At 39.8% G+C, this 27,465-nt stretch overlaps 2 protein-coding genes across 2 annotated transcripts; one reads left to right on the top strand and one right to left on the bottom strand.

Annotated features, from left to right (window-relative positions):
* The first annotated feature begins 311 nt into the window (after positions 1–311).
* On the top strand, positions 312–19,327 carry Idh (isocitrate dehydrogenase [NADP] cytoplasmic). The gene is made up of 9 exons (XM_080277913.1): positions 312–382; positions 3,677–3,910; positions 4,917–5,077; positions 10,963–11,114; positions 12,066–12,194; positions 12,797–12,954; positions 13,174–13,308; positions 16,276–16,438; positions 18,670–19,327. The coding sequence occupies exons 1-9, from the start codon at positions 367–369 to the stop codon at positions 18,749–18,751; spliced, it is 1,230 nt and encodes a 409-aa protein (XP_080134039.1). The 5' UTR covers positions 312–366; the 3' UTR covers positions 18,752–19,327.
* A 7,411-nt stretch (positions 19,328–26,738) lies between these two features.
* On the bottom strand, positions 26,739–27,465 carry LOC145406786 (U-scoloptoxin(01)-Cw1a-like). Its single transcript, XM_080277883.1, has 2 exons — positions 27,271–27,465; positions 26,739–26,924 (listed from the first exon to the last, which is right to left on the bottom strand). Exons 1-2 carry the CDS (start codon positions 27,463–27,465, stop codon positions 26,739–26,741), a joined length of 381 nt encoding a protein of 126 aa, XP_080134009.1.

Genomic DNA, 27,465 nt, shown 5'->3' on the forward strand with positions numbered 1-27,465 from the left:
GTTTTACTACAGTAAAACAATCTTTCCTAACAGGACGGCATCGCTATGTAGTGTTGTCAATGTTATAATTAGCAGTTATATCTGGAGCGCTTCCACTTAGCGGCAATATATAACGTCTAAGAGCAAGAAACGTGGAGATATTCTTGCCAATTTCAGGTTTTAGCCACGTTAGAGATTTTTTTTTAGCCCTCTTTGTAACTATTTTCTGGAAGTTTGTGTATTTCGTGACATTGTAGCAATTTGTGAAAGCCAGTTAAGCGGTTGAGGGATTTGGCAACTTTCACTACAGCCGCCAGCTGCCGATCAGCTGTCTTTCTGTCATCAGCGGGAAGGAAGTGAGGCAGCGGAAGACAACTGCTTTTCAGAATGACGAAAATTCAGTGTAAGTGGTACTGATATGTCATAAAGTTGGGAGTTTTATTGAAATGTGCCTGGTAGAAGTTGAATGTTGTGCATGATATAGTAGCTTGGTTATAATATATTTACATTAATCCGGTGTTCAAGGTCCTGGAATGACAGTCGGGTTTTAACTTAAAAAGATGGTTGAAAATGTTTAGTAGCCCAACTCAGCTTAAGGTAAAGATTATCGAAATGGTCGTCAGTAACACAGATATACACAATGAAATCGTAATCATGGAGCAGTTATTGGCATTTCCCTGGGCAGGTTCAAAAGATGTCAAATATAGATCCAAAGAAAGTGGCTTTCTTTTTTTTTTTTAACGTTTACAAACCCACATATATATATATATATATATATATATATATATATATATATATATATATAAACTTTTTTAAATTTCAGTAGCTAAGTAGTATTCATCAGCATAAATGACCTAAATTTATGGCATTCCCTTTGCGAAGTATGGTGTGAAAAAGAAAAAAAGCGTTGAGGGGTGAAACATCTTACGTAATTTTAACTTTCTGTAGAAAAAAGTGTCACAGTGTAAGAAATCACACACAAGGCGATTGGAAAAAGCAAGTTTGAATATTAAAATGGATGAGAGTGGACTTGGAAAAATTTACTGCTGTTGGTCTTTTTTAAGGTGATTGTGTGTTTGTGTGTGTGTGTTTTAGTTCTGAAGGGATTACCCAGTTAAATATGAAAGCTACTAAGTTAAGTTCCAAAGTATGCCATGGTATTGGTTTAGTGGTTATGCTTGCTGTTTTGCTTTGATTCCCAATTTTCTAATTCTTTTAGATGTTTCTTTGAAAATAGACCTAATTTCTAATTTTTACCATCATGACTGCCAAGTGGTTAACATCACTAGGCACAAAGCTGCCAGCAGGCAGCTGGGACCATACTACTTATGAGTCCAGCCACCACTTGTGGATTGATAAATAGTATGAGAACCTAGGGTAACACCTAGAGGAGGTAAATGTGGAATCTTGGATTGTTCATTGGCCTTGTTTCATTTCATTTTGTTTATAAAGGCTCCAACATGCTTGCATGCATTGTTCTTGGTCACCTAATGGTGGCTGTCCATGCTGCAGGATCTCTAATCAGCCTCTCTATTGAGTTCCCTATCCGCTTCTCGCATCCCTACCCCCAGCGTTCATACTTCTCACTTTCTGCTCCCAGTTGCCATCCCCCACCCTCTCCACATGCCCAAACCATCTCAATTTGTCCCTCATCACAGCAGCAATACACTCCAGTCCCATCCTTCCACTCTACTCTTCCATCTTAAACCTAGTCTCCACAGGCCTATCATTCAAGGACGCACTCCACATCTACCTAGTCATTGTCATTTCTGTACATTTTAGCTTACTTTGGGGCTATAAATTAAAGCAAAGTAAGTACCAGTATCATACAGTAAAGAAGGCTAACACAAAAGTATGAAACTAGCATATGCAGCATCATTGTTTAGTAGCAGATACTCTTCCACCATCAGGTTTGTCATTACTGTACAGTATTATTGCATACGTTAGCTACATAATCTTATCAGTGATTGTGACAAAGCAAAGTCCATTCACAACAACCTGAGATAGCATGAGTACCAAATTATGTGTCATGAAACCCAAATGTTTGTTAATAAATGGGCCTGGTAGGCCTTCAGTGGAAGAAGTACAGGATACAGTAAATACAAAAGTAGGAGAGCTTCCAACAAATAACTGTTCAGCAAATGAGCTGTTTATCTATTCACTCTTCATTCAGACTTGTGAAGTTCTTGACTCCAACCCAAAGTAGAAGCCTACTGCACATTATGTGCTTCTTATGGATAATCTACCACAAATCATGTCTAGAATCAGTCATCAGCTACTGGTTTACAAGGTCTGCAACCTCTGTCATAAAGGCATCTCAGTTTTTGCTTCATCCCATCATTTCAGAGTGTTATCAGTTCTTTTGCATGTGCAGCTTCCTTACCTTATTTTAATGACACTGCACTTGCCTTATCAGGTGATTATCTTATTAGCCTTGAGTGTCCCCAGTCCCACACTCTCACATATAGCTGCTCTTTTCACCATATACAGTACTGTACCATGGATCTTAATAGGTACTGTACATTCATCATTGCCATCATCATCATCATGGCATTTTGTCCCATGTATTGATGGGAATTGAGTTACAAATAAACAAAATGAAATTTTATTCTCATTGCACATTGAAATCTTTATCTGGTTTAGCTATAATCATAAGAGAAGGGAAATGGTCTCTGGTTGCTGTTACTGTACCGTAGTGCTGTTTAATTCATTTAACTTTATTTTGCATTTTAATAATTATATTTTTATGTATAATCATAGTAGTAGCCCTTTTGCAGCTTTATAAGTTGTACTTGCACAAATTACAAGGTTTTACAAATACCGGTAATGACAGATAATAGGCAGCTGGGCAGTAATAATCACCATATCAGTACCATTTTCAAGTATAGTAGCTTTTAGTTGGCTTCATTACTGCACTTACACTTTCACAACACTGATAAGAAAATTCAGGTTAAGGATGACTTGGCATTTGTCGTGTGCTGAAGGGAAGGCCATGTCTCAGCATAAAAAGTTGCTACTGGTATATGAAAGTCACCAGTGTAAAATGACCTTGAACTCCCTGATCCACGCATATCGCTTTTTTTTTTTTTTTCCCCCTTTCTCTCTCTCTCTCTCTCTCATGTTGGCAGTAGCTACTTGCTTACAACTAGTTAATTAAAAAGAGTATGTTCAGTGCAGTAGATGTGTATGTATACAGTGCTGTACTGAATTGTACAATGCTATTCTGTGTGTAATGAACTTTGGTAGGTATAAAATGAACCTGATTTCATACCATAAAATAAAGATTACAGTACTGTATTGTTGATTGTCACATTTTACAAACTTTTTACTTCCTTAACCTTCTCGTCTGCCCATTTATTGTCAAAGATGAAATTTTTCATTCCATGAACTATCAGTTCTAACAACCCCCTCCTCTGCCCAGTTATTTTATTGTACCGTATATTGTAGAAGTTTAACTCTGTATGCATACAGTACAGTATTATACATAATTTTACATGTTACTGTGTCAGTTATTATCTTATCCATAATCTTTAGCAAATGAGTATACAGGTGTTATGAGAACAATTCATGGAAATGTCTGGGATGTCTGCATTCAGCTTTTGCCTTGTTCTTGTGTGCTTTTCTAGTACAATACAGTATGGCATACAATTGAGCAGTTGGAGTACTGTACTGTACAGTGTTTCCCTATCAATGACAGGTGGTCCTGTGGTGGAAGTGCTTGGTGATGAGATGACCCGGATCATCTGGGACATCATCAAGCAAAAACTTATCCTGCCTTTCCTTGATGTGGAGTTGCACACTTATGACTTGGGTATAGAGAACCGTGATGCCACCAACGACCAGGTGACTATTGACTGTGCACACGCCATCAAGAAATACAGTGTTGGAATTAAGTGTGCCACAATCACGCCTGATGAGAAGAGGGTGGAAGGTAAGGGGACTATGAGATAAGAAGGGAAGTACAGTAGTTGATGGAAGGCAAAGAATAGGGAAGAATAACAGAAGAGTGGAAGTCATTAATATATTTGGAGAGAATGGGAGATATTAAGAGGAGAGTAGATGAGGAAGAGTGAGGGAGAGACCAATAATATAGAGATCTGAAACACTTTGTTAGCTAGAGATAAGGTTAGCAGTTTGGAAAAAATGATGCAGTACTGAAGCAGGGAGAGAGAGAAAGGAATCTGATAGGAGGGAAATTAATGAGCTGAAAAAACTTCTGACTTCACCCTGTTTATAAGACTGCGTGGTGAATCCCGTACACATGAGAACTGTATGATAGTGCACTGTACCTCATCTGTGGACAAAAATCCCCTAAGATGGATGTCATTAAGTAGCTTTAAATTTGAATACTGTATACAGTATAGTTGACGGAAGATAGCTACTAAATTTGAATATATAGTCGATGGAAGAACAAGTTGACTACAGTGATACTAGTTTATCCCTAAATATTTTGGGTGGTAGACCATTTATGGAACAGTCACAGTTTGAAACCATTTTACATGATTGGATATTTTGCCGATCACTTTCATTGCCTTTTATATTTCTGACTTTCTGTTGGTATAGTCTTTAGGTTACACTTATTATGCATGTATGTACCAAGTGTTGTGTTTTTATATTAGTAATTAGCTGAATTGAAATAGTTCCCTTATTCAATGATTAAATATGATTTTCATGGAGCCAAAGATGTCACAATGAAAGGTTGAACATTGGATTTTGGAATAAGATGGTCTTAGATTGGTCAGTAGGTGGTTGGCTACCATTGGCCCTATTAGGTAACTACATTTACTATTATGAGAGTGAGATGTGGCTAGAAACCAAACAGCTGAAGCCATAGAACCAGAACAAGGAGGTTCATATTCAAGGTTTTTATATAAGATGTTATAGTTGCCTTCAGGTTTCCTTCCATTTGATCCATGCAACACTCTCTTTTGTTCCAGAATTCAACTTAAAGAAGATGTGGAAGTCTCCCAATGGCACGATTCGTAACATCCTGGGTGGCACTGTGTTCCGTGAAGCCATCATTTGCCAGAATATCCCACGCTTGGTTCCCGGCTGGCAGAAGCCCATAGTCATTGGCCGTCATGCACATGCTGACCAGGTATGTGAAGATTAACCCATTGCATCATGTCACTTTGATTTTAGTTTACTCTTGCTACCAAAAAGACAGGAAGGACTGGCGTTAAGTAGTCAAGGGGTTAATGGATGATATATTTAATTCTTCGACCATAAAGCTTCTCTAGTGCTGAATAGAATTATTTGATGGTAACAGGAGCTAGTAGAAGTAAAGTACAGTGGAATCTTCTAAATCACGTGATCCCAAATAGTGCATTCATAATACTCGACAACATCATGCAGTAGTATGCAGTATCAGTAACTCACGGAAGTTACATGAAATTCGCGAATGCAGCTACAAAAGCGACACTTTTCTAGTGCCTCGTAATACATGCCACCATTACCTTACGTCCACGTGTCTAGCTGGGTGTAAACCAAATGTAGTCAAGGATGGCTATTACTAAACCATTCATATTCAGTCATAATGGTTACCATAAACCAATCAAAGTGCATCCCTCCCACACAAAGTGTGAAGGATGTGAGAACTTGTTACCCCAGCACCCTGCTCAGTGCATCGTCTCCTCTCCATTGTTAGCGTGTGGTTCCAGTGTGGTTTACGAGTGGATTTGCCCCCCCACCCCCTGCTTCCTCCACCTGCCCTTTGCTATCATGGCCTATCGTAACCTTCCTAAACCTACAGTTTCTTTGAGGAAGAGGGAGAAGAAGAAGCCAACTTTAACTTACATCCAGAAGTTAGATGTAATAAGTAGGGTTGAGGGTGGTGAGAAGAAAGCCAAAGTTGCCCACTATTATGGGCTCAACAAGGTAATTCTTTACCAGATGGGTGTGGCAATTCCACCTATTGTATAACAAGCTCATGATCTCAAGTTCAGTCATTTTGGTACATATGCGGCACAGATAGTTAACTGTCGAATTGTGACTGTAAGAAGTGAGTGGAAAAAAAACAAAATACAGTATACCTGTTTGGGGTATTTAACCCTTTCTCCGAGGAGTGGTTGGTTAGAGTGGTTATGGCTATGTACGGTATGTTGATGCATGCACCCAGGTAAGGGTGAATGGAGATTTGAGTGATGAGTTTTCCATGAATGTTGGTGTGCATCAGGGGTCAGTCTTGAGCTCCATGTTGTTTATCATGGTACTTGAAGCCCTCTCACATTACTTAAGAAATGGACTCCCATGGGAGATGTTGTATGCTAATGATTTGGTGTTGATTGGAGAGAATGAAAAGGAGGAAGAGGAAAGATTTAGGAAGTGGAGAGATGGTATGGGGCATAAGGGCTTAAGAATAAACGCAGATAAAATAAAAGTGATGGTATCTAGGGCAGGTGGCGGTACTGTCAAAGAAGAGAGAGAGTGGCCATGTGCGATTTGCCACAAGGACGTGGGAAGTAATTTTATCTCGTGATGTGTTTGTGATAAGTGGGTGCATGTGAGATGTAGTGATATTAGAGGTAGACTGAGAGATAATGCTGTTTTCACGTGTGCGGTGTGTCGGGGAGAGCATGTGGAGACTGTCAGGTGTGAAAGGACTGAACTTCCTGGTGATTTTCCTGAGTGTGCGGAAGAGTTTTGTTGTTTGGGAGACATGTTATGTGCTGGAGGTGGGGCTGGAGCTAGCTCTGTAGCTAGAGTGAGGAGTGGTTGGAAGAAGTTCGGGGAGCTGTTGCCTTTTTGACATTGAAAGGGCTCTCCCTCTGTGCTAAGGGATCTTTGTAGGCCTATGTGGTGTGCGTTAGGAGTGTAGTGCTATATGGTAATGAGACCTGGGCAGGAAAGGGGGAGGAAATCTGCAGGCTCAAACACACAGAGATGACAACGATTAGGTGTGAGCCCTGGGGGGGCTAGGTTTATGATGGAAGAGTTGAGACGGGAGTGTATTGGTGTTGTGATGAGGAGAGGTAGATTGAGGTGCTGTGGGCAGATGAAGAGGGTGGGGGATGATAATTGGGTGCAGAAAGTGAGAAGCGTTAACGTTAGGGGTAGGGTTGCGAGAGGTAGACTGTAAAAGACCTGGGATGAGATCATTGTGCATGACCTTAGGGATAAGGGACTGAATAGGGAGGCTGCATGGAGAGCTGCCATTAGGTGACCAAGGCCAACACATGCAAGCATGTTGGAGCTTTCAAAAATGAAACTAAATAATTCTCAGAAAGTGTCAGTTCTCCAGCAAAAAAATCAAATTGGAATTAGGTAGTTGTCTACAACTCTCTTGTGATTGCGTAATGCTTACATTTCCATTTTAAGTATTAAAATTCCTTAATAGCTACATATATTATTTGGAGGACAATAAATATGGCTAAAACTTGCTGGGGATTTAATTAAAAGGATGCCGAGATGCTGGCCGACTGATACGTAAATATTTTGTGTATACTGTAATATTATATTCATTATCACTTGTTTTCTGTACACTTACATGTCCAGCACCTTCTTACAAAAGATCGAATCATATTACATTGCCTATAACTCACCTAAGTAATGATATATCTCCAAGAAATGGTGACGCTCACCCAAACAGCTGATCAGCTGGACAGTCGTTTGTTGTCATTGTGTTTTGACTTGCTACCGTATGATGGCAGCATCTTGTGGAATGCCATTGTCATAGCAACATTGGCAGGATCCTGGAGTACCGCACAGCCAGTTCAAACCGTTTTCCGAGGACCATCGACTACAGTCATATTACGCAGTGAAAGGGAATAATTTATAGAATGACAATTGTCATAAAATGCAGCGAAAGGGCTAAGGAAGCAGGCAGATTGCCTGCGGCATTGTTTACCGATGGTCTCTCCAACTGGCCGGATTGTTTACCAACTACTGCGCTGACTGGACACTTCAGTGTACCACACATTCTAAATCCACATTTATAGCTTTCAGAGGTAAGTTAATGAGAATGCCCAGTAGCTGTGGTAATCCAGGAATTGCAGTAGAAAATATGGAAAGGCTGTGTCCATTTGATAAGGAATTAATCTCAACGAATAAATGACTTTCGACGGCACGGAGGCAGCAAAGGGCGATGACGACACTGTTGCCATTGTCTTCACACTGGAATTTGAGGGGTTCAAAAGGGAAGTTGATGAGAAGGAAGCAGCACTGATGTAGCAGCACACTCACTGTGTGCTGAGAGGCCACAGTCTGCCTCAAGCCCCAGAACCCCTCCCACCCTTCCCCTTCCATTTGAGCAGTGTCATCAGTCAGATTCAGGTAAGAATATTATAATATTGTTCATTCCCATTAAGTATGCTTTACTACCAGTAATTTTTTTTCCAGGTTGTTAGTTCACTGGTGAGCAGTTTGGTGCAAGTTTAGGGGTAAAGGATGTCAGCTTTTCCGAGATGACAGGCCTATAAGTAGTTTTCCCCATAAAGTTAGTTAGAAATCTTGCGGAATTCTCAAATTGCAGTGCTTTTTCAGTCTCATAAAGCTGCGTTTAAGGAGATTCCACTCTACTCCATCAGAATGAAGTGGTTAGGATGAGGTGGTCAAAATGCAATTAACTTTTCAGGTATAACAGGAATTGGTCTGTGGAGCCAGTGTAGTGTCCACACTGCAGATTGGTTATTTGTTAGTAATGCTTATGGTTATGCCTCTTGTATGGTAGCTGTACATTTTTTTTTAAATTAAATTTGATGGATTCTTTAACTCCTTCAGTTTGCTGATGTACTTTTTATTTTGTACTTCAAACAGTTTTATTCAGCTAAGGACATACTTTTCTAACCAGGGAGATGGGATGCAGTCTTCATTGAACCTTTCAGTCCCAGGTCCCATGTCATTGATTAGTAAAATTATTTGGCAGCCCAGCAAGAATAAACTAAAAAAAAATAAATATATAAAAAAAAAAGAAAAAAGAAAAAAAAAAAAAAAAAAAAAAAAGGCCATCAGATTCAGGGGGTTGAGTAATCATTGTCCCTTAATAGGGTAACTGTACTTCAAGAGTCAGCATCATAATTTTTTAAAGATCATTGCTGCATAATATAGCCTACTTGAAGAAATTAACTAACAAAATAAACTTAGTAAAACATTTTTCTATTCTCTTTACATTCTCTTGCTATTGTTTGAACTAGTTAAGATCTTGGTTATACTGCTACTCTGGTAAAGAGGTTTTTGTTTGTTGCTTTATTAATATGGTAAAACCCATCTTGAGTAGCTGCCAGATATTGTACTAAAACTATACAGTATCCTTCTCATTTAATAAAGTTATTGAATATTATATCTAAATACCTGTACATGCTCACTGTTTGGAATGCAGAATGAGAGGTAAGCTATATTTTGATAATGGTAGCTCTGCTGACTGGGGAGTGAAAAAAAAACACATGGTAAGAGTTATGTTAGTCCTATTTGGCATGTAATTGAAACTTTATATCATGCAGTTTGTGTAAAACCAGTCTTCTTTATCAGATAAAATGGCAACTGTTCATTACATAAAATACTGAATATCCTTTTACCATCATTCATCACTCCATGATGAAGGCACATACCCAGACACGTGACTGACACAGCCGTCCACACTTTGAGCCAAGCATCATCCTTGATAAACCCTTTTCAGATATTCATTCAGCAGAAACTGCCTTTCTTAGACATGAAATCGCATTGCCATATTACAGTAAGGCATTCTCCTGTGCTTCATTCATCATCAGTATCATAAAACTGTAATTTCACTGTCAAATTAGTGTTTATCTGGATGTCTTTGTAGGCTTCAAGTGGGTTATCTTATCAGATATTACACATGGTCTTTGCTTTCTTTTTCAATAGAATTTTTTCACCTGTCAGAGGTTTAAGATAGTGGCATGTTGCTGATATGAAACTCTGGTAAGCTGTGGAGATGCATATCAATTGTATGTTGCATTTTCCTGAGGTGAGGAGAATACAGTGCTGGAGTATATAAAATGTCAGGATATTCCTATGGTCTATCATTGCCTGCAGATCATGTTACTTCACTTGGTGTGAGTCATGCGAATGTGACACCTTCCAGAGTATATCATTACAACCCTCTAAAAACACACACACACACATCTACAACATTAACAACATCAAAGACAGAAGGTGAACCACACCTGAGAACAATAATATGCCTTAGTTGAAGCAAAAATTGAGCTCCCCACAATGTGTGAGAGGTTATTAGGATAGTTTTGAACATCTTTACTCTGATGACACGTAAATGATGTGATAGTTAGGGTGCTGTGGCCTGCCTTAGATAACAGACCACTTCAGTGAAAGGGTTAAAGTTTACCCTGGTATAAACCCTTCAGCAAGAGTGATAAGTGACAGACCAAAGGGCAGATTTTTGGCTTGTTCATGTTTCATTTTCATCACAGAGGTTTTGTTTCTTGCCCACCCAGTAAAATGTCATTTATGTAACTTTATGTAACAATACATAAAGTTAAATTACATACTGGTAATGAACCGTAAAACATTTCCCACTCCTAATTTGTCCTTGATAGACTGGCATAGTCCACTCATGATAAAAATGATAAAGTAACTACGCACCACCTCCCATCCCCCCTCCTCTTCATTCTTTCCTCACTCCGCTGCCCCTTGCCCTCCTCCACCATTCCCCTGAACCCACACTCGTCAACAAGGGAGAGCACCAAGTCCAAAGTATGACATCCAAAGTGCATAGGCCAAGTTACTAAGATCATGTTAACTAAAAAAAATACTCTAAACTATTGTCTACCCAGGAACTAGTCTTCACAATTGAAAAAGCACCTGAATTCTCCCCACTAATGAAATTTGTTTGTGCCAGGAATGTTAAGAGGTCACTGTCAAATGACTCGCTGAATGAAGTTTATTTAAATTTAATAAAATCAGAGGCAGAAGTATCTTAACCTCAAAATACTGTATCACCTACATATTAGATAGAGTTGTATGATGTTATTTTTACCTCACCCCATTAATACAGTTCCCATGTTGCTGCAGTACAAGGCGGTAGACTTTGTTGTGCCTGGTGCTGGGAAACTGGAAATCAGCTGGACCCCCTCTGGTAGTGGTGAGCCCATCAAAGAAGTCATCAACAATTTCCAGGGCCCTGGAGTTGCCCTTGGCATGTTCAACACAGATGAATCTATCAGGTTTGTAAGGAAGAACAATTTCATTCAGAGCATATATATATTTTGCTTGGTGCTAGTTCCATAATGAAGTACAAATTATGATAGTTTATCATTTATTTATTTTTTATGGAAGCTGAGAAGGGAGGATATTAGTTCCCAATGTTTTGCATATTCCAAAGCCTAATTATGTGCATATTATTAAACCTCAGATGGCCATTCTTCTTTCATGATACTGTAATTACAAAGTTTTCTTATAATATTTTATCGTATTGTTTATAAAGGCTCCAACAGGCTTGCATGTGTCAGCTTTGGTCACCTATTGGCTGCCCTGCACAGTGCTCAATCTCTGTCAGTCTCCCTATTTAGTCCCCTATCCCTGATTTCACACTCTATGACCTCATCCCAGGTCTTTTTCAGTCTGTCCCTCACCATGTACCCCCAACGTTCATCTTCAGGTCAGATTGACCATTTGTCGTAATACAGAATTTTAGCCTTTTACCAGAATTTCACCATCTTTTTCTTAGTTTTTCTTTAAAAGAATATCTCAGTGTAGTAAAGGCTCAGTCACATAGGTATATGTGAAGCTACAGAACATGGTGAAATTTTTTTGGCCTGTCTGATGGAGCCAGGATTTCGAGGGCTTGAATGATGAGTGAATGGAAGCGTGGCCCATTGAAATGGGCAAACTTTGGCTGTCTGGATGTTCCTACTCCTCTCTCTGCCCTAGGATGGGAGAGGAAGTCTGGATGATGATGATGATTAGACTGCTATCTTACAGAAACTTTTTTAAATAATACAAATGGTTTTCACCTCCCTTGCTGTTCCCGAAAAGAAGGATTATAGATTGCAGGAGAAAGGAAACTTCAGCCAGCAGTACACCACGTTCATGCCCAGGTGAGCCTGGGACCATGACAACAACAACAACAGTGAGCAGTGTTAGTAGGGCTTTAATGTCTGATAACTTCTTTGCAGGGGATTTGCTCATGCATCAATGGTGTATGCACTGGATCGTAAAATGCCCCTCTACATGTCCACCAAGAACACCATTCTCAAGAAGTATGATGGTCGATTCAAGGACATCTTCCAGGAGATTTATGACAAGTATGTAGAGTGTGAAAAAAAAAGGAGAGGAAGATAGGGAATAAGTTGGAAAGATAGATTAGAGGACTGCTTGAGGGCAGAAAGCTTGTTGTGGTCCTCTCCTGAGTCTTTTCATCTTTTTTTTTTTTTTTCTTACCTTTATCATATATAGGTATACTGTATAATAGATATATGGCTAGGTGGAAAATAAAGCCAGGATGTTTATAATATAGATATATGAATAGATATACAGTAAATGGGGCACATGTTAGATGTGTAATTTCCAAGGATTTTATACTGCTGGTTCCAGAAATGGAGAGAGAAGAAAGAAAATCAAGAGACCTACTGCATACTATGATTAGGATGTGGGAGCACTGCAGTGTGCAGAGTTCCTTGACTTCCTCATTTCTCATGGGGAGATGTGTTTCCTTTGAGGTGGTTCATACAGTTTTTGAGGACTTGAATGACATTTGATTGGATATGTAGCCTGTTTCACATGCAGCACTAAATAGTTGCATTACTGTCCTGCTTTCTTGCTGCTGTTCTGGGATTCTACCCGTCCAGTATAAATGTAGCAGTTAATGTTTTAAGATGATATGTTTATTTTACTTTTTCCTCCCAAGTGAATACAAAGCAAAGTTTGAGGCAGCTGGGATCTGGTATGAGCACCGGTTGATTGATGACATGGTGGCTCAAGCCATGAAAAGTGAGGGTGGCTTTGTGTGGGCCTGCAAGAACTATGATGGCGATGTGCAGTCAGACTCTGTTGCTCAAGGATTTGGTGAGATATTTACATATTTTTTTCATTCAGATTGATTGTACAGAAGAGTTGTAGTGTTGTACTATATATGGCTTTCAGTCTGATAAAGGAAATAGTTGCAAATGCATTATGATGATATGCTTGCATATAATTAAGTTTTGCATCTATTGTTGTTTTGTGTGACTGTAGTATCTATAGTTCATTGTTTGAACACACACTGATGTGGTGAGTATGTGGTAGGGTCACTGGGAATGATGACATCAGTATTGGTGTGCCCTGATGGCAAGACACTGGAGTCTGAAGCAGCTCATGGCACAGTCACCCGCCATTACCGTCAGCACCAAAAGGGCAACGAGACATCCACCAACCCCATTGGTTAGTAGCAAGGCAACACGTCACCATCATTATCATTAGCACCATCACCATCATAGTCTTAGATCTGTTTCTCACTAATAAAGGTATCGGGGAGAAAAAAAAAAAGGAGGGGGGGACAGGAGATAGCAAAAGGGAAGTGCCACGTGGGCCCAACGGTTGGTTACTTATCTTTCAGGCCCTCATTTTTGCAATTTGTTAATTCTTTGGTTATGTCAATCAGTCATCTTCATTGCTTTCTGTACCTCCTCCTGCCTACAGATTTACCCATATACAGGACACCCTTTTCACCACCATAATATTCCCACAAAGCTGCCCACAAACATTGTCTCATATGCAGGTGATATCACTGTAACAACCATACAGCGCATTGCACACACAGCCTGCACACTGCGTCTGGATTACTTAAAAACATTGCAGACTTGGGTCGAGGACAACAGGTTGATGATCGCACCAGCAAAATCCACCACCATACTCAATACCAGCAGGAAAGATGAACACATATGCTCCCCTAACATCACATGTGATGTACCCATACCATTCACTCATAAGATCCTTGGAGTGACAACACTGAACTCCTCTTCAGGGACCACGTACAGGACATCAAGAGACGGTGCACCTCCAGACTTAATGCACTCACGGCAATTACAGGGGGAGGCACTGGGCAATAGAAGAGAAACACTCCTGGGCATGGGCTCCCAGCCTGTCTACTTATCCATCTTGCAAACTGTACAGAACAATGCTCTAAGCATCACCACTGACTGCACCAAAACCACTCCCATTGTTCACTTACAGTAGTGTGAAACTGAAGTCCTTCTGTCAGAGACCATCTTGATACGAGGGTCACAGTTCATTCTCTCTCTCTCTCTCTTTCTCAATATCTATCTATCTATCTGTCTGTCTGTCTGTCTGTCTATCTATCTATCTATCTATTGCCAGACGCCTCAATCCCGTACAGAGTGGCCACAAACAAATCGCCTCCATGTCACCCTGTCCCCTGCCATTTCACTGTCCTGCTCCCAACTCACACTCCCCTCTCTCATATACCTCTCCACTCCATCCCTCCATCTCATCCTCGGCCTCCCCCTCCCCCTCACTCACATACACTCCTTGTCAGTCTCTCACCCTCCATCCTCTACACATGGCCAAACCACCTCCGTGTATTGCATATATATATAGATATATATATATATATATATATATATATATATATAATGAAAAAAAAATAATAATTTGGTTTTATGCCAGGTATCCCCAAAGGGCTAAGGCGTTGCCCCTGGGTAGAGGACTTTGGACTGGAGCGTGTAGCATTTTATGACCGGATGTCCTTCCTGATGTCTACCAATGACCCTTGGGTGGATTTGATCCTCCGACCCTTCGGTCAGAGCGGAGCGCTCTCTCTCTCTCTCTCTCTCTCTCTCTCTATATATATATATATATGCAACAGTAACAGACCTTGGATTCTTTGGTCCATAATAGTTAAAGTTGATTGACAATTCATTTCCTCGATTCGTGGCATAAAAGAAACTAAAGAAATTTCCTAAGTCTGCCCATCTCAGATGAACAAGTGAAACTGTGTTATTCTGTAATGGCGAGGACATAACTGGGAGGCAGTGGCTGAATCATTAGAGAGGTGATTTGCAATCTTATTGGACCAAGGTTTGAATCCTGGCTGGGGCAGGGAACAGTTTGAGGATTTGAATAAAATACCCCTGCTAATACCAATGCCCACTCACATGATGTGCTGCTCTCAGGTGACTGCCCTTTCCTCTCTTCCTTCCTTCCTTCCACTTTCGTCTTTACTTCCTTCATTCATTCCTCTTCCTTCTGCCAATGGCTGCCTTGCATTTCATTCTCTGTCTTTCTTTCCTTCATTCTCTTGTCTTCTTTTTGCCTATGGGTAACTCTACACTGTGTGACAAGCCAAATGGTTTCCTGTACACCAGGAAACCATTTACTATGCTGGGTGGTAACCACATAACCGAAAGTATGGCACCTGGTTTAGTGGGCAATTAAGGCGCTTCAGTCGGATTGAGCCGGTGCAGGTTTCTATCTTTTTTTGTTGTTGTTGTTTTTTTGTTTTTTTTTTATGTGCTCTGGGCATAGGCTTCACAGCCTGCTCCCAAGGCCCAGTAGTCCTCCTACATATCATACACCTCTACGTGCCACCACCTTGTCTCTAACACCCTCTGTCCATATTGAATATATGCTAGAGCTGTCTCATACAGGACTGGTGTATTGGTATTAGCAGGGTTATTTTTATGACTTGTCGGCAGGTCTTCTGGTAGAGTGGTAAAGTCTTCTTTACGTGAAATTCAAATCCTTAAACTGTTCCCTGCCCCACCGGGGATTTGAACTTGGGTTCGGTAGGACCGCGGGCCACCTCTCTACTGATTGAACCACGAAAAACCATTCTGTGATGAGTGAGGCTGGCCACTCTCATCTAAAATGTCAGGATCAGCTTGCCTAGCCCAGGGCTTCTATGCTTCTCATGGCACAACACAGGATTAGATGATGGATGGATGAATACCAATATGCCTGTCCTGTATGTGATAGCCTTAGCATGTAATCAACATGGACAGTGGGCGATAGTGCTGAAGTGGTGACTTGTCGAAGGTTCATAGTGCAATGTAAGACTACTGGGCATTGGAGATGGGCTGTGAAATCTGTGCCCAGAGTTTAAAAAAAAAAAAAAGTTATAGAGAATACGTACAATTGGCTTTTCTAGAGAATACCATATACTGTACTGGTAACTCCAGGTTACAGTCTGTCTTGGTAGTTTTGTTATGGATAAGGTCTGAAGTATGCAGTATGGTACCATATATCAGTTTTTGAATTCTTCTACTTCTGTGTCCATACCTGCACAGAAAGGAATCAGTTAGCTAATACCAGTATATGATTTACAATTTCAGTTTGTCAGGTGATGGGCAGAAAATTTGCTGAAGTGTACTATGTTCTTTACCCCAACAGCCTCCATCTTTGCCTGGACTCGTGGTTTATCTCACCGGGCCAAACTGGACAATAATGAGCCACTAGCCAGGTTTGCTGTGGCCTTGGAAGAGGTGTGTGTGGAAACCATTGAGTCTGGTGCTATGACCAAGGACCTTGCCATCTGCATCAAGGGCATGGCAAAGTAAGTACAGAATTGAGTCCTTCATGGCCATTCTAGTACAGTAGTAGGTCAACACATACCATATTCACTGATTTACTAGTGTACTCATGTTTTTATATAGAACATTATAGTTTAATCTGGATTATGGCTATAATTTTTTAGAATGGTATGATTTATGAATGACATATCATTTACAGTAAGTTTAAAAGTTTCGTTCTAAGAAATAAATAATTGCATAAGAAAATTTAGCAATAGCCAGGGGGCTTCGGTGGTAAGTTAATGTATGGGTGGCCCTTTGGGCATGCTGTTGTTTAGTTCTCCTATTACTGTATTCCATCATTTCCCTGCTTTTTGTACCTACCTCGCCTCATGTGCAGATGGGAAAAAGAGGCAGGATAATGCTAATGATGAGGTATGAAAAGGTTGCTTTGGAGAGGCATCTCTGATTCCGTTCTTACTCAAATGATAGTGAAACTAAGAGGGCACTGAGGAGAGTTTGTGCCTGTGCCATGCTACACTGAGCTGCTGTGAGGAGCTACCCTTTTACTTGTTGATGTGTCCAAAGTTGATAGATTGGACGCCATCTTTTGGTAGCAATTGTAGCGTTGTCAGTGGAATCAGATCAGAAAATGTGTACCAGCATAGCGTAGTGTCATGTTTCATTTTGTTATCTTTTGAAGGCTCCAACATGCTTGCATGCGTCATCCTTGGTCAGCTAAAGGCATCTCTCCATGCTGCTCGATCTCTGGCAGCTTCCCTGCTCAGTCCATTATTCCTGAGGTCACACTCAGTGACCTCGTCCCAGGTCTTTTTCAGTCGACCTCTCACAGCCCAACCCCTTTCTGCACCCAGTTACCATCCCCCATCCATTGCACATGCCCAAACCATCTCAAGCTACCTTTCCTCTTCACAACACCAATACACTTCAGTCCCATTCTACCTCTCAACTCTTCCATCTTAAACCTAGCCCCCCCTCCCCCTCCAGGCCTTGCACATAGGGACGACTGCACATCCACCTAATCTTTGTAATTTCTGTACATTTGAGCCTGAGAATATCCCCTTCTTTTACTGCGCAGGTCTCACTACCATAGATCATTACACTCCTAACACATGCTGCATACAAAGATCCCTTAGTACGTAGGGAGAGCTTTCTCAGTGTCAGGAGAGGCATTTGTGTGAGCTTTTTAATATGGGGAAAGTGTTTGAACTTGAGGTACCCTTAAGTGTTGGTTTTGGTAGATAAATTTTATTAGATACATAAGAGATTTGAGCAGTTGGCAGTGTGAAAGGGCAAATGTAGGAAAGGAGAGAATAGTGGTTGGAGAGTATGAGCAATATTTTTATTAATAGGGATATAGCCTTGTCGTTAGTATGCTGTTACTGTGGTGAGAAACATATTATAAAACTAATCATCTGCACTGATAACTGTTAGTCTAAAACAAAATTATTAGTGATAAACATATTTATTTGTGGGATTATGCTCTATGTTTATTTGTGCAATTTTTCATAACTTCATTAGGAACACATTATTGCCCGAAGCTGTTTCATCATCCAATACAGTAAACTCTCAATTATCCATTATTGTGATATGTGGCACTTCTGGCTTGGCTCTATTGAAGCAGTATCCGGCAAAATTATGCAATATCTGGTGCTGAAACAGGATGTGATCTATGGAGCTATGCAGTATTTTGCATTACAGTGTATAAACCAGCTTGTATACGGTAGGCACTGTATTACTGAATTGTATCGTTACTTTATTTTATTTTACTGGTATGCTTAATTTTCATCTTTTACTCATGAGTAAGTTTTTAAGCTAGAGGTTCAAGACAGATAGTAACCCACTATCTGGCTTGAGACCGAATTTTGAGTCGATGGGGGGTACTTTTTGATAACCGGCATTTTACTTAAATCAGCATAGGGGTTGACTTAATTATGCCAGATAATTGAGAGTTTACTGTGTGCATCTTTTGAATTTGATGTTTATCAGGTGTAATCCAAAAACGTCTTTGCAGTAGAGCCAGGATTTCTGGGGCTTGAATGCTGAGTGAATTAGTGACTGGCCCATTTCTCTGGGCGTGCTGTTGATGGTTCTTTCTCTTAGTGTGCTTTCTTTTTCCTCTGCTTTCTGGACACTACCCTATCCAGCCCTTATGTAGGAAAAAGAGGTCAGGATGATGATATCCTGTGCAGGTGTAAACTCTCCCACTAAAAACATTCCACTCTTAAATACCATTATACTCTTTGTTTTCCAGCGTAACCCGCAGTGATTACCTCAGCACCTTCGAGTTCATGGATAAACTGGCTGAGAACCTTCAGAAGAAGCTTGCTGCATGACTAATCAAGTTACACAGTCCGTCCCTTCGTCCTAGTACTGCCAAACTTTAGCATCACATTCCTGTCTTGCTCTCCATTATGACTTTACGAGAACAGTATAATCCCAGAGGAATTGCTGTCAGATGTTGCACAATGTTCCTTTATTACAAATACATGTGTTCCACAACATACAGTTGAATGCAGTATTTTATACTTAGTAAACTATGTACAGTATTTCCTCCCTGATAAATGGTCTGTTTGAATTCATTGCACAAAAGTGTCCTGTCTGTACCTGTAGTATTTTGTCATGTTCATTGAATCTGTGTTTTATTTTATTTATACTCCACAATTGTAATACAAAAGTTGTTCTTAATTGGTAGTTTTCACAATACTGTACAGTACAACACTGTACAGTACCAGTACTTAGTTTTATGTCTTTTTTTATCAGTTAGCGTTTTGTAATACAGTATATTGATTCTTATCAGTTGTAGTGTTAAAACTACTTTTAATTTACAACAATCATGGTCAGTTTTAACTTTTATCAAGGTTGCATTTTGTTCCAGATAAACCTACACTCTCCACTTAGGGACCAGAATACAGATGGAAAAATTATGATGTGGTATCATTATCCTTTTTCAGTATTGTATGCATTATTATGTAATTAGGATTAATTCGATAAGTTCAACGATGCATTTTAATAATCTTGTTCTTGCAGTCTCCAGATGATTCAGTTCATCCCAGGAGAGACTTCTGAATTAGAGAGTTGTGAGGAATGGAAGAATTGTGAATGATGGAGGTAAGGAATGTAAGGGAGGGATCGAGTCCAGGGATAGAGCTAAAGATTTAGTAACAAAAGGGGAAAAAAAGGATGTGAGAAAAATACTGATTAATGCAATGATATTGCCATGACTTGATTTATTCATTCATCTACTTAAATGTTGCCCCATGAGAAGCGTAGGAGCCCAGGGGCAGGCAAGTTGGTCCTGACATTTAAGATGAGAGTGACCAGTCTCACTCATCCTTGAATGGCAATACGTGAACAATAAACCCCAACTACCACTTGGATGTAAGCCTGCACAGGCTCAATCCGATTGGAGCACCTTGATTTCACACTAAACCACCAGGGGTCATAATTTGGCTATATGGTTACCACTTAGTGTAGTAAATGGTTTTCCTGGTGTACAAGAAACCATTTGACTTGATAATGGCAGATAATTTAGCGTAACTGCTGTTTCATGGAAACGATAAAAATCATGAGTGAGAAGTTGAAGTTGGCATTACAACTTTTAAAATCAACTGAAAAATTAATCGGCAGACTGGAGAAGTTTGAGCAGCCAGTTCAAATGGAAAGAAAAAAAGTATGAAGAAATATGATCTCATACAAGTAGACCAACCATATAACAAGTATAGTACAGTGGCCCATTGGGGGGTAGGGTGTCCACCAAGGTATAGTGAGGCGGTGGTGAACAAATTTTCAGATCGAAGGAAATATTCGTCAAAGAAAAATTTACAAATGTTCATACTTTCCGAACAGCTTAATAGCAGTTTTCACAAGCTATACGTTTTCATTATTATTGGTAATGCAAAATTTTGACATTTGAAGATATAATTGGTAAAATTACATCGAAATGCGAATGTTTGTTGACGTCATCAGTTTGCTGATCGTAGTTTGCGGGTGTAATTTACGTTTTTTAAGTTTTGCCCACTGTACGCAGATTCACAGACCTAAAAGGTAAGTGTAATTCAGTAATTTTAACAAAGCATCATCTGCTGTTTATGGCAGTATGATGCTAAGCTGTCTGTACTCAGTCTGACGATGCGGCATGGTGATATATGAGCTTATAAAACAGCATCATGATATAATACTGGAGGGTGATAAGGCTGCAGCGCGTGTGGATAATGAACTGAGTGAATTTTTCAATCTGAAGGTTGGATTGAAACAGGGATGTGTCATGTCTCCATGGTTGTTCAATATGTATATGGATGGGGTTATAAATGAGATACACGGTAGGGCAGTGGATGTTGGAGCAGCCCTAATGAGAGAGGGCAGTGTTTAGAAACTCCCTGTACTGTTGTTTGAAGATGATACTGTGTTGTTAAGTGAAGACGAAAGGAAGCTTCAAGGCTTGGTGGATGAGTTTGGGAGAGTGTTTAAGAAACTGAATTTAAAGGTGAATGTAGGGAAGAGTAAAGTTATAGTCGAGAGAGGTGAAGTCAGTGAATGTACAGTGAGGTTGGATGATGGGGAAATGGAAAATGTGAGTACGTTTAAGTACTTGGGTGGTGTGATGAGTAGGGATGGAAGTTTGGAGGGTGAAGTGCTTGAAAGGGTACAACAAGGAAGAAAGGTTGCTGGTTCCTTGAAGGCTGTGATAAGATATAGGGAAGTAAGCATGGAAGTGAAAAAGTTATTACATGACAGTATTGTGATACTGACTCGGACGTATGGAAGTGAAGCCTGGACGTTGTTGGAGGGACACAAGTCATGAGTGAGAGCAGTGGAAATGAGAGGCGCGTGTGGTCACATGGAGAGACGGACTGACAAATGAGGATGTGAAGGAGCGTTGTGGTGTGGATGTGGCTGTGATAGGAAGCATTAGGAGAAAGACACTGAGGTGGTTTGGCCATGTGGAGAGGATGGAGAGTGAGAGACTGACGAGGAGAGTGTATGTGAGTGAGGTGGAAGGGGAGAGAGGGAGGGGGAGGCCATGGATGAGATGGAGGGATGGATTGGAGAGGTATATGAGAGGGGGATGTGAGCTGGGAGCAGGGCAGTGAAATGGCGGGGGACAATGTGACATGGAGGCGATTTGTTTGTGCCACCCCTTACGGGATTAAGGGGTCTGGCAAAAGATAGATGGCTAGACCACCTAACTGCTTCGTCAGGTGTCAACGCTGAGGATGTGAAATGGTATATTTACCCTCAGGTCCGTTTCATGTCGATCAGATGTTTCGAAGTCGAAAATTGTGGCCACACTCTTAAAAACAGCCTTCTAATTGCCTTAATGGAACAAATGGACAGATAAATAATGTCTTGGTTACAAAGGGAACAAGGCTATTAATCACTTTACTACCATGACGTTTTCTATACTTTTGGCTATTATCAGTCAACTCCATGCGGCTTTGGGGATCCTTTCCGAACTGGAAGGATTAAATACACCCTTTATTGACCCTTTCAGCATGGAAGGCCGTTAGCAAGTTGCATTAAAGCGTCTGAAATTTATAAAATGAAAGCACAAAAATTCCTCTCCAGATTGAAGGGGTTAAACACTTTCAATCCTTGTTGAGACACAGTTACATACCTATATGACATACATCATAACTGAATGACAGAACACATGTCGAGTGACACTGTCCCATATGTGTTCGACCAACCCAGCAGAAATGATTGACAACGTTATGAGGCTGAAAGACTTCATCAACAAACCGACAGTCTGCATAATGTTTGGTATTGTACCGTACCAGCAGGAAATTGACACTTTATACACTATCCACTCTTTTATTGTCACTGCCAGTTAAATTAGTGCTTCGTCAATTATTGTGTGATCAAATCATCTGTCAAACTCTTTCGTTACAGCGTCACTTCATTACATTGGGAATGTCAAAAGATGGAATAACGTGTCAGAGCCATAGGTGAACTGTCATTGAATTTCGTTGACCTGTCAGAACTGTTATGTGACATGGTGTATTGCTGTATATAGTCATTGATTGCGGCGCTAAGAATGTGAACCATGGACGGAACTTGTGCTTCGTTTCCTTTTGTCTATCACATGTTTCGGTACAGTGGCAGGTAACATCTATCCGCCACCCTTTATAGCATTTTGTAACTTTGAAGTGCTGTCCTTGCTTCATTACAGTGCATTATTAAGGTTCGTGGTTGAATTTAGTGTAATGTTCCATCTGCTCGCACTTACATTTCTGTTCTCTTTATATGCTCTTTGTTTCCTTGTCAGTTTCTTTGTTCACCTGCCTCACCTTTTGAACTTTCGGATGATTTAATTATGCTGTCTCTCTCTCTCTCTCTCTCTCTCTCTCTCTCTCTCTCTCTCTCTCTCTCTCTCTCTCTCTCTGTATATATATCACAATAACGCGTTTTCTTTTATTTTCAGATTAGCTTATTGTGTAATGGACATGCGGGAAACAATAACCTACATTAAGTGTTACGCAGACTCTTGTGTTTATTAATTACTAGTGCGTGAATCATACTGTTATAACCATAAACATAATTAGTCTCAGAAAATAAAGAGGACTAAATGGTTTGCAAACACCGAAGAAAGTGACATAACTTATTAAAATTAGCGTCTTATGAACACTTGAGGAAACGAGTGAACAAATATGTTACTGGAAATTAAGATAGTGACCGGAAAAGTTTTGTTAATAATAATAATAACAATAATAACAATTACGGGTACAATAATAATAATAATAATAATAATAATATGTTGGTGTTAATGTAGTGCATCAACACGAAAAATTACAGCTTCAGCATTAAAGGAAATGTGTTTTAGCCAGATTGTCTAATTATAATGTGTTAAAATTGTTGAAAAAAAAAAAAAGAAGCGAACATTGTTCAGTATAATCTAATTCATATCCTTAACATCTTCAGTGCGAGTGTTGAATTAGGCTAATTCAGTTTCGAAAGTGAAGCAAAGGGTGTGAAAGATGGAGAAAGCAATTGTAAAAAGATAGAAGTAAAAAAAAGAAATGTAGCGACGGAAAATAGTACCGTAAGGATGAAAGGCGTTATTGATAGTTTCGTGGAGTACAAGTGGGAAGACAAAGTAATTGGCTAGTAAATTAAAAGTAACACAGAAATAGTGTCATTAGTGAAGAAGATTTTATCAGAATTGTTTAGTGGATTATATTTTCGTAAATTAAGTAACGATACAAAATAGTGTCATTAGTGAAGAAAACCATTAAGATTGTTCCGTGGATTATATTAGCCTCGTAAATTATCTAATAAATCAAAATGGTGTCGTAATCGAATAAAAGTACAGTACTGTAGTTGAAAATGGGTCGTGTGATGAGGCTTTAAGTAACGAAGGTAATGCTCACAAAAAAAGTTTCCTTAACAATTCCTGAAATAAAGTTACCCGGTATATGAAGAAGAGAAATAAAATAAAGGAGGAAGACAAAACTCATTAACTTAATAATTACTTGTCGGAAAATCGTGCTGTTTTAAAGTGTTGGATAAATGAAACAAAAATGACAAAAAAAAAGTTGCTAATTAAACTTTACCAGTGAAGTGAAAAAAAAATGTTTCAGTTAAAGAAAATTGTTGCTTGAAAAATTAGCTCATATGTAAAAAATATAAAGTAATATATGTGAAAGAAATGATGTTTCAAATGAAGAAAAATGACATTGAAAATATACCGGTACAGTGGTATATAAGAATGAAACGCGGAGAGCAGTGTGTGATAAAAAGAGTTGTTTGAAGCATATGCATGAAGGAAAGTGTATAAAGTATTATAAGTGTGTTGAAGAATGTGAAGTGAATTTTTGTGCCCGTCCCCTGTTCATCACATCACCCGGTAGCTGCCGTTGCTGTAAGGTGGTGGTGATGAACCAGTCTACACCTTGCCTCCGTGGACAAGGTAGAGTATCATCCCTCTCTCTCTCTCTCTCTCTCTCTCTCTCTCTCTCTCTCTCTCTTTCAGCTAGTCACTTTCCCTATATGGGTACTCGTAGTCTCAGAAATATCAACACAGAGCTCTTGACAGCTTAACTAATCAATAAATTTCAGTCGTTGATTTCTCTTTATTAGCAGAATTCTCTCGTGAATTTAGTTTCATTAGCAAAGTTTTCGTGAATGTAGGTTCATTAGTAGAATTTACTGGTGGATTGAGTTTCGTAAGTAAAATTCAGTTGTTGTGTAAATCTCATTAGTAGACGTCTGTTGTGGATCTAGGTTCACATATGTGGAAGTCCCACATGTGTAAAGGACTGCTGCTGCACACAAGTTAACCCATTTAGTACGTTTGTCAAGGGGAGGGAGGTGAAGTTACCTTTCTGTGCAGAAAACTCTCCCCGGGGTTGCTTTTCCATACCTGTACAAGACTGGCCAAGTCTCACTTTTTGAAGCAGAAAACTGTCCTGAGTCGTTTTTGAGTTGCTTTAGAAAACTCAGTCTCACCTTTCAATGCTGCAAATTGATACCGGGGTCACCATCCCATGAATATGGAAAGTGACCTAGTCTTGCTTTAAGTGTAGGAAATTGACTCCTGTATTCCCCCCTCCCCTCTCTCTCTCTCTCTCTCTCTCTCTCTCTCTCTCTGTTCCCAGTCGGGCTAAACAAAAGCCTGGCCCTCCTACAGTTAAACTGGGAGGTGAATAAAAAAAATAAATGAATAACAGTACCGGTATCTTCCTTAAGCAGTAAAAAAAAAAAAAAAAAAAAATTACCTTCCTACTAAATGCTACCTTTTACAGTGCGTTGTAGCACAGGAACGAGTACATGTGTCTGTACACCAAAAATAATAGCACAGTTTGAGTTAATAATAAATATATTTATTCTAATGCTACAGGAATTAACACTTTGGATGATGGGAAGGTATATGGAATAACCTGTTGTTAGCCTAACTAGAACAAAATATGAAAATGTGGCAGTATCAGGAAAAAAAAGTATATTGGTGGTTTAAAATCGTAAAAATCTTGGGCCACTTTGAACACAAATAAAAAAAAAAAAATAAACATAGCCCACGAGAAGTTCTGAAATAGCTAACTGAAAGTAGTGGGTCCCTTCAAGAGAAAATATACACTTTGAATTTATAAATTAATGAAAAGTCTTCGGTCACAGCAAAACATAATATACACGAGGCTTGAAATTATTTATGAAAATCTTGGGTCACTTCGAAAGAAAATATAAAAGAGGTTCGAAAATACTTGTAAGCATCTTAGGTTCGAAGGAAAATATAGCTTCAAGAGGTTTGAAATCACTTTTACAAATCTAGGGGCGATTCGAAAGAAAATATACGGGGTTTGAAATTTCCTTATAAAACTCTTGTGTCACTACAAGAGACAGCGTATAAGCAGTTTGAATATATTTATACAAAATCTTGGGGCACATTGACATAAAATATACACATGGTTTGAAATTTCTTTAAAATATCATATGTCACTTCGGGGAGGGGGGGGGGGAGGAATGTTGGTTCCGTCAAAAAGAAATAAGCAAACTTTTTTATATTACTTTTAAAAGTTACCTTTAAAAAGTATTTAAAAAATTGGGGGTCACTTCGGCGCCAGTTTGATGTGAGAACCTCAAAAAGTTGTCTGAACAGGTGTTAGTGTGTCAGGGAGAACAGGCTCATCGTCAAAGCTGGACAGTTTTTTCCATAAACACATCAAGGTAAATGATTTGGCACGTGCTTCTTGACTGGATATAAAAAAGAAGAGTGAGGGAGTAAAACAGACATAAAGAGGAAAATCCCCTGTGAATTTGTAGTTAAACGCATCGAGATAAAAATTTGGCACCCAACCCTTGAGTGACTGCATGCCTGAGTACAAAAAAGGAAGGGGCGGGAGTAAAAGAGAAATAAATAGGATAAACCTCTTGTGAATGCGTGTCATGGGGGGTGATAAGAAAGTGTTTATATAAAAATATCCTCACGAACCTCTCCAAGACGAAGTGGAATCAGTGACAAGATGCCTGAATTATACATATCGTTATAATCGCTTGGTCTCGATTACGGTAATATTTTTAGCATTTTTTTAGTTGAATGTCCTGTTACAGCTTGGGCTACAGTGAACGCAGAAACGTGCAGGATATTAAAAAAAAAAAAAAAAAAAAGTAACCGGACATATTCACAAATTTTGTAGTACATTGTGGCGGTCGTTATCCATTTTTTCTCCCGAGTTCACTGCTTAAGTCTTGTGTGGTTTTATCTCACTGTACCGGTATATTAAACAGATCAAGCCTTTCAGTTCACCATGTTGATTAAATGTCTTTACGTTCAGTTACACACACAGAAGTCTTTTGCTAATTTTAGAAAATCTCTGGACCGAAACTAGGCTACGCGGTAATTTCCAGTCCCTCTTCCTCCTCGGGGACGACGCCAAAATCTGCGTTGGATGCGTCGTAGTAAGACGGGGCCTCTGCGCACGGCAGCGCCTCGTTGGGATGGGCGCAGGTGAGGGAGTCCTGGCTGAAGATGGCACTGTCCCCACACATGAAGGAGAAGTGTGCCACCTCCGACAGCTGCGGGAGAGGATGAAAATATTGTTTGTATCAAACTTTGGGGTGGTTAAGGGGCTGTGAGTATGTTTCCAGGTATACTTTTTCATATGCTCGGTTTATTTTTAACACCTCCTGTACGATTAGCCTACGTTTTGTTCTTGGTTTGGTTTGGTTTTTACATACGGTAGGCCTACGATTTTTTTTAATGCCTTTAAAGCGTCATCTGAATTTCAGTTTTGCTGTTGCTAGACTTATTCATCTTAGACATCTCGTACAGGTGGGATTAATCAGTAATGTAAATGGCACTTCGGTCTATGTTCCTATAGGCTTATTAGTAAAGCACTGCACTGGGTTAAATTTTCCCTACCGTGCCGGCCTCCTCGTACACTGGCTGGCACACATGGAAGGCCTTGCAGTCGTTCTCCACGTCGGCATAGTAGCCAAAGGGTCGGTCGTCACAAGAGAATTCCGATGCCAGCGCCCCGTATCCCCCTGGCAGCCGCCCCGCCATCCTCCCGCACACCCCACCCACTAGAGCTGCCAGCAACACCAGGGCTCTCAT

Source organism: Coenobita brevimanus, chromosome 71 (genome assembly GCF_032717465.1).
Source record: "Coenobita brevimanus isolate Jiangsu-jjx chromosome 71, ASM3271746v2, whole genome shotgun sequence".
Classification (NCBI taxonomy): Eukaryota; Metazoa; Arthropoda; class Malacostraca; order Decapoda; family Coenobitidae; genus Coenobita; species Coenobita brevimanus.